The 8253-nt window shown below is 33.0% G+C and overlaps 1 protein-coding gene across 8 annotated transcripts; it reads right to left on the reverse strand.

The window, feature by feature from the left end:
- Positions 1–1026: 1026 nt before the first annotated feature.
- On the reverse strand, positions 1027–8253 carry LOC123915834 (UDP-rhamnose/UDP-galactose transporter 6-like). Of its 8 annotated transcripts, none has more exons than XR_006811988.1 (8): positions 7967–8245; positions 6886–7059; positions 5604–5788; positions 5306–5506; positions 4760–4921; positions 3139–3462; positions 2198–2320; positions 1027–1500 (listed from the first exon to the last, which is right to left on the reverse strand). XR_006811988.1 is itself a non-coding variant. In XM_045967096.1 (8 exons), exons 3-8 carry the CDS (start codon positions 7013–7015, stop codon positions 2309–2311), a joined length of 1014 nt encoding a protein of 337 aa, XP_045823052.1. In that variant the 5' UTR covers positions 7016–7094; positions 7573–7604; positions 7967–8245; the 3' UTR covers positions 2091–2308. The 8 variants fall into 8 exon arrangements, 7 of the variants coding, with proteins under 7 accessions (XP_045823052.1, XP_045823053.1, XP_045823051.1 ...); XM_045967096.1 differs by lacking the exon at positions 1027–1500 and adding an exon at positions 7573–7604 and having other exon boundaries at positions 2091–2320; positions 6886–7094; XM_045967095.1 differs by lacking the exon at positions 1027–1500 and adding an exon at positions 2758–2769 and having other exon boundaries at positions 2294–2320; positions 6886–7094; positions 7967–8253.

Raw genomic sequence — 8253 nt, forward strand, 5'->3', positions numbered from 1 at the left:
ACCATAGGACTAACTTTTTATTTTAAACTTTTAGTGGACGAGTACAATAACTAGAAAATTCCCTCTCTAAAGTGTAACAGGATTCTCTAAATTTAGTGAGTCTAATCAATAAATTATTTGATAAAAATAGTTCCTTTTAAATAATAAAAAAAAACAAGAAAAAATTTCCTGAAGAAATTGACCATGAAAAATATGTGAAAAGTTGTTTTTTTTAGAAGATTGAGTTGTTGTAAGTTTATTAAAATAAATGTTAATAATGGGAAGAACAAAATATTTTTTTTCTAAAATATTTTATTTAGAAAAAATAACAAAAAAATGTCCTCAACAATTGATTATTCCATATAAAAAAAACCACAAATGAATTTTTTAATACAATTTTTTATTATTAAATATAGTTTTTTTTGCGACTAAATTAAATATAGTTGTATACAATAATAATTAGTATTATAATCTAGATTGAAAAGGGAGTGGCTTAGCAAAAAGGAGTGGGGAATTGTAGTGTTTTTGTTACAGAATTGTGGGGTGTGTTTGAAGGTTTATCTTATGTAAGGAGGTTGGATTTCATGGATGTCGAGCTCAATATTGACTCCATCACGGTGGTTCATGTTATAACAAAGAGCATCCTGCAGAGTCCGATGAGAGCTATGTTGGTAAGGAATATTCGGAGTATGATGGCTTTGGATCGGATCGGGAAGTTAATATTGTACATCCGTACTGAGAATCTAATCAATGTGCAGATGCCTTGGTTTCTATTGGATAAAGAAATTATTTATTATGATGACTGTCCATCTGAGATTAGAAAATTGTTGTTAGCTGATGTATTGGAGATAACTGCCCCTAATTTGATTCCTGTGTAATTTTTCTTCTTTCGGGCTTCGGCCCTCATTATCATAAAAAAAAAAAGATTGAAAATTAGGTTTCATGAATTTCGCTCAGTTGGTAGATATATCACATTTTTTACAAATATGACACTACTTATTAGACGAAGGGAATAGTTGATGCTAAAGATGCAAAACACTCCATACCTCAATCAAAACCAACAAGTCATTACCACAAGAGTGAATTACAAGTAGTTGATACACAATGTGTGTAAAAATATTGTAAATTGAAGGTAGTGACTTGACTCCAACTCATGGACAAAAAAACCAGCAAGCCATGTGATATACATATTGTATAAATGTGGAGTAGCAGTAGTGGTAAATTGTATAGTAGATATTTTAACCTTGAAGAGAAAAACAATGTACTAAAATTTTGGAGTAGGGACAGAACCAGGTGCTGGGTTGAAGGTGCAACAGAAGTGTTATGTTGGTACCCTTACGTGAGGCCTTAAATGTCAAATTTTTACTTAATTTTTACTGTTGTGCATGAATGCATCATTCCCCATGTCTCAGGCTTTTAATACAGGTCCTGCTTGCCCATTGTCTTAAAAGTAAAGTGTTACGTTTGCAGATCTAGCTGTTGTTGGGACCATCGACCATGGCAAGTGAATCCTACAAAATCCTTCCAGAAAGGGAACCTCAATTATTCAGTATTACGTTACCCTTTAGCTCACCTAACAAAACGTTAAGCATTTACTCTGCTCTTTTTTTCTTCTTCTGAGCTCTGGCCATGAGGCCATCCATGGAGTACAATACAACTTGATCGAATTTTTATTTTTCTTAAAAGAAAAACTAATTTATATTTTTTCTTATTTTATAATAAATACACATTTTGGTTTAAATAACCGTATTTCGTCCATATATAAAAAATATTAAGCTAAACCAAATATTTAAGAAAAAATTATTTTAAATATCATTTAAATTAGTATGAAAATAAGTTAAAAGTATCTAAATACAAACATTTATAAAAAATAATTTATAAAAATTTAGAAAATTAATTTATCCGATAAAAATGATATTGTATCTCATGTCTAATTAAACTAAATAAATTTAGTTAATTGGTTCAATGGTGATTGACGCTAAACTTCGATCCCCGCAACTGCGATCGAAAGAGGGCAAAAAACATTTGATGTCAAAACTGACCGTCGAACTAGATTGGACAGTCTAGTGGGCCGGATACTATGAAGAAAACAAAACAAAAAATAAACTAAAGAAATTTAAGTAAATATTGATAAAAATGTGTGCTGCCAGGGTTCTTCACTGGACTAGTTTTTCCATTTTTGGAGTGGGTGCATATCTCATTCTAAAATTTCACATACCTAAAGAAATCCGATAGGATGAAACTAGGTCCACATTCATTGCCAATGGCTTGAGCAGTATAGCCCACATCCTATTTGCTTATCCCCTGTAAGACTGGACTATCTTTGTTGTCATGGGGTAGCCTGTTTCAGCACAGCAATCTTCATGAAAACATAGTTTACATTTTATTTTATTTGTAAACAAAGTGACAATAGTACTGAAATTCACATACTGTGCCAACCAGATTCGAACCCGACTAAACACATTCAGTCTAGTAATATAAACATTGTCAATTGAGTTATAGATAGTTAAGTTGCATTTATTTCATGAAAAGTTGCATTTTTATTATCTCTTAACTGGTACTCTTTTTGATTAAAAAAATAATACATAAAAATTATATACAAGAAATTACAATTTTTACTATTTTGATAACATTTAATGTTATAATTCTTGTAATAAATTTTTACCTAAAGGCCATTGGTTAGAGTTTTTTGGGGAGAGAAAAACAATTCTTTCTATTCTAAGGAGGACTCTAACCACCACTACTTATTTTACACTATAGTAATTATTGGTCACTTACCAGCAAAGATTCCTACATTTGAAACCAGAACAATGCAGTCAGTCATCAGAAGAAAAAAGTTGACAAGTGCCAGCCATGAAGACAAAAATGCAATAATTCTTTACTATAAAAAGTAACAATAACAGTAGCATTTTCTATTATAAAAAAAATTGGAACATAATTCAGATCCCTCTTCTAAAAAAAGAGTTGTCATCCTCCCTCCCTCCCAAACAATTCTTTAACACAAAGGCAGAGATATGTCAATATGATCTATAAATAATTGGGAATTCCCTCTAAGGTATAAAGAAAATGAATCGCTCGCCAAAAGGGCGCATGATTTTCCTATGCACTTCACCAAAAGTTTAATCACTTCCTTTCTTGTGAGCCTTAATATTTTTATACCTTCTCAACTGATTCAGAGGACACCGGTAGTGCAGCATAATCTTGTGTCTTAGTGGTAGGAATGGAAAAGCTACGACGCTCTTTTCCCCCTGGCTTAGAAGAAGCATTACCGTACCAAACCATTCCTGCTATTGCAATTGTCATGCCTAGAACAACATGTAGATTGAGGCCCTCTTTTCCAAAGAAAATGAATCCCATGAATAGGACTAGAATAGTCTTCATATGGCCAAGGACTTGGAATGATACAGCCGTAAACCTACCAATGCAGATGAACTGGCTGAGATTTGTCCCTACTGCAATGGTGCAAGACAGAATGATGAACAACTGCAGACACCAGGAGCAGATCAGTTTAATAATAATGAACATGTAGTCAAAACAGTAATCATGGTTGTTTTGATGACAGAAGGTATACACTGTATACAAATTTTAAAGTTGACATGAAAGTGTACTAGTATGCATATTTGGATCATCTCTCTTTTTTCCTAAGGTGAATGTCAGTGTCATTTTCAGAGAGTAAGAAACAAGCAAAAACGTGCAGATTGCAGAGTATAAGTCCATGCACAGTAAACAGTTTGTCTCTACAAAGAATAAATTGTGTTTCTAAAAAATGACAGTGTTTATCCTATGGCCAAGGATAGGTCCCAAGTCCAAAATGATAGAGATTAGAGGATTATTACTAGAACCAGATATGGTTCTCTAAGGAATGCCAGGGACTGGCCCACACAAATTTAGTATATATTATGAGTAACTAGTTATCATTAGTACAAATTGTCAAGTATACAGAGCGTTTGAGAATTAAATAAGAGCTATGCATGACACTAGTGTAGAGATAAAAGTCAAGATTGGTCATAAAATAATGCTCATAAAATACAATTTTTTTTAGGCTAGATTGGTCATATAAAAATGTGAAGTACTTAACATTAGGTATTTAAATGAGGCTAGATTGGTCCCAAGAAGTGCAAGTTTATATAAAATACATAAATAATTATGTCCACTTATCAGGACTACTTTCTTTACTCTAAACATTTTGGAAGAAGATACTAAAGAATACATTTGTGAAAAATGAAGCTCCACCTCTGCAAAAAGACTTAAAAGGCAGTTTCACATTTCTAGATAATTTTTTTTTTGATGTGCATGAATGGAAGTTAATTGGATCTGTTACAACACCTTCTACTTCAAATGCTATTTACAGACTCTTTTACTAGTCAACCAGCAAATTTGGAGTTTTGAATTTGAAGTGCCATTTATAATTTTAGGCTGCAAGCAATGCTTACACGACTTACAAATTTAAAAACGAGTTGTCTGTGAAGTAGTGTGAATCAGCTAAGCTTAAAGTAGGCCATAGCAAACCTATGGATCTTTCCTCAATATTATTTAGCAACCCGACACTGAATTTAGGAATTAAATTGCACACCAAGTTAAATAATAAGCTATGTAAGTGAAATTTTGTATCACATAGGAATTTTTCCACGCAAGCACACGCCATACAGGACTAGTCCCTAAGTTTACAAGTTATTTTAATATACAAGTCTAAACCAGGTATAAATAAACTTCACAAGTCTCTTATTATCTCCCTCCATAACTGAAAATAAATAAAAAAATTGTTGATAGAGAAACTTACAACGGATGTCAAACCATAGTCATATGCATCAACCCGTTTGTTTGTCAACCAATAATCCATAAAGGGGCCTACTAGAAGTAAACTTGCTGCCTGTGCTGGTGCAGTGTGGCCCAACAAGTTAAATGATCCAATAGAATATTTCCTCTGAAGATAATGTACATACTGCACAAATGTAACATAAAATATCAGTCCAACGAAACCTAGATCATGAGAAACCCGAACAAAAGAGGAAGAGTTAGAACTTAGAAATATAATAAACATTTATCAAAGACCGGTTATGATTAAAATGCAGAAAAACAAGGAAAATTTGTTGCAGGCTTCCCAGTTTATCATTTTTAAATCTATAACAAGATGATTATTTTCTAAATGAATGATTAATTCTTACAAGCATCATGAACCTAGAATGAATATTTATATACTAATCTTGAACAGCCTTGGAGATGTAAATCAAATTAATCAGTTTCTATTTTTTTTATGGACGAAATTAATCAGTTTCTATCTCCCAACTAAGATTCAGGTTTGATATAGTGCCAGTATGTTACTTACATACTGCTGCAGAGCTGTGCTACAAACTGCTATCACAGCAGCTATGAAACCCTTTGCATTGACACTGACATCGGTGACTGTACAGACCGCAACACCAGCCAAAACCAAGATAATACTAAGCTTTGTGTCCCTTGAATATCGCACATTGTCCAAGACAACTTCCAGGAGGCAAGATACTGGAATCATAGTCAGCTTAGCAATCTGACAATTTCATTTCAAAGGGAAGAATTAATTATAAATGCTTATCTTTTCGCACAAAGTTTAAAATTTGATACTCAACCAAAAGCCCAAATTTTACCTGATAAAAACCAACAGAGTTCCACATTAAACTCACATTCATGCCAACAATGGAGCAATTTGCAAACAACACAAATTTGATGATATCAGATTTTGGAAGATGAGAAGTCTGGATATATCCCAGTGATTTAAGAATGACCGTCAACAAAGTTGTTGTGGCAAAATGCATTCCAGTTAAAGTTGTGGCTGCATAATAACATTATATGTCAGGAATCTAGCACTGTGGTTCAGAAGCAATTCGTAGCATTACAGGTCAACATTAGAAGAAACCATAAACCACAGTATTCTTTGGTTGGGTAGTTATAGAAGAGATTTTTAACTGATCATCCCATACTATTCTCAGTATTTTAAAACTGCAGAGGCTGTGGGACATATAAATTAAACAATATTACTTCTGCAGGCAAAGTCAAAATCCAACCCACCCACAAGTTGATTAAAACAGCTAACCTAGTGGAAACTATAAATGCCTATCTTGGATTTCACAACAAACGTTTTGGTTTGGTTTTTTTTTGCATATTTTGCTCGGATTTTTGGATTGAAACATCACAAATCCAAATAGTTTGTGTGAACAGTACAACATTGGCATGTAATCTGAAAGCACACCTTCTTGTCAGATATTCTTTATAAAACTCTTTTTTACTAAAATATAGTATTGCTTATTGCTTAGGAGTTACAATCATAGTTGATGCTAATTTTCCCTGTTGTATTCAACAACTATAAAAAAATAATGGATGCATTTTTCAAATCCCTGGAAAAGCTAATAGTTGATACCAAGCACCACCAATAACATCCAGATAGAGTACAATCGGCAACACATTTTAAAAGTAGTGGTATCATTTGTATAGAGAGAATGAAATTAAATTGAGGAGTATACTATTGAAAGTCTATATAGTAGTTTTCCACCAACCACTTTATCATATACCATACTTTATAGGATATTTTCTACACCACTATGCATATCAAATTTCTAGTCCATCAGATCACTAGAGAGTATGCACAGCAGAATCAGTACCTCAAGAGTAATCCAAGCCAAGCTATTAAAAATTGCAAAATCTGACCGAATACCCAGTGAAATATACACATGAAACATCAAGTATATTACAATAAAAACCTCATTTTGTGTACATGCATGTATCTTACCAAAAAGGAAAGCACACAATTAGTAGTTTATATCCAAACAATACATGGATAAAAAACCGACATTTTTAAATTAAATGAATAACCAACCAATGATTCAAAAGAAGGTACGAAAATGGGGAAAGTTGTGACAGACAAGGCCTTACCAAAACTAAAACCATATGTGGCCATCAGGGCTTTATTCACAAGGATTATTGCCACAGATGTAACTACGTTAAACAACCATGATGCTGCATCAAGGGAAGCCTTCCTATCACCCTTGCTTGCAGATGACATATTGAACTATAGATTCCAATATACAAACTGGATTTCTCACTGGTCTGCAGCACAAGTTTAAATGCGTGCACAGTTTTATCTGTATGGAAAATAAATAATCAAAAGAAGCACAAATATTACTATAAATATGAAATCCTTATTCGCACTCATCAGACGATTTATTTTTATTTTTTAAAAAACAATTATCTAAAACTACAGATCATTTTTCCCCCTCAATTGTCAAGGGAGTGGGAAATAACTACCATAACCAATTAGATCACATTGATTTATATCAAGTGGATGTTTGGATTGACCGGGAGTTTGACGAAACCAACATTGGACGATTTTGGAAAAAGCTATACTTTGGAGATTCAACAAAATCATGGTTCCACTGTGATTTTATTAAACTCAACTCGATTCCAAACATACACGAAATATGTCATATTTTCCACTCTTACTCATCTCCACTCAGATGTTTAACAACTGCAGTAGAGCTAGAGCGGATTCATCCTTATATTCTCCGCACATGATAAAGTTAGATACACTGAGTATCAAAATCTTAACAGATAATCCTTAACTCTTTTGATCCGAACATCGACATTGAAATTAACTGCAATTAATTACAACCAAAATCTAATCAATAAATACCGATATCCAGCAAAATGAAATCATAATAGCACAATTAACAATTCTCATCAGATCCATTACTCCTTTCAATTATACAAAATAAATAACAGCAGATTTGAACTTCAAATTAACCGAAATCACGAAGTTACAATTATTCCAAAAGAAGAAGAAATAACTTGACCAAAAAGTAAACACAATCCTAAACTCAGATCCACGATCCCTAATCAAAGACTACACAATTAAGACTTAAGAAACAATACAAATCCCTAATTCACACAAATCTAGCATATTATACACAAAAACAAACGAATTAACAGAAAAGTTTCACGAATCGGATAAACAAACCTGTAACACGCGAAAGAACTAAACGATGCAGAGTGTTTAGAGGAACGCGTTGATGTGAAGGAGTGTGAGTTGACGAGAAATTGAAGAACGAAGAAGAAGAAGAAGATTGAAAAGTTTGTTTGGGTTGAAACTGAATTTGGGGTTTAGTTTTGGGATTTAAAGTGGAGTTTGAAAGGTGGTTCTGTAACGTCCAGATTCAGTGATCGAAGAAATGTAAGTTGCGGAGAAAGACGCATAGTAAACGGCATGTCATAAAAGAATACTAGTCAACTTCACATAGCCTGCAT

The sequence above is a fragment of the Trifolium pratense genome, linkage group LG3, assembly GCF_020283565.1.
Source record: "Trifolium pratense cultivar HEN17-A07 linkage group LG3, ARS_RC_1.1, whole genome shotgun sequence".
Taxonomy (NCBI): domain Eukaryota; kingdom Viridiplantae; phylum Streptophyta; class Magnoliopsida; order Fabales; family Fabaceae; genus Trifolium; species Trifolium pratense.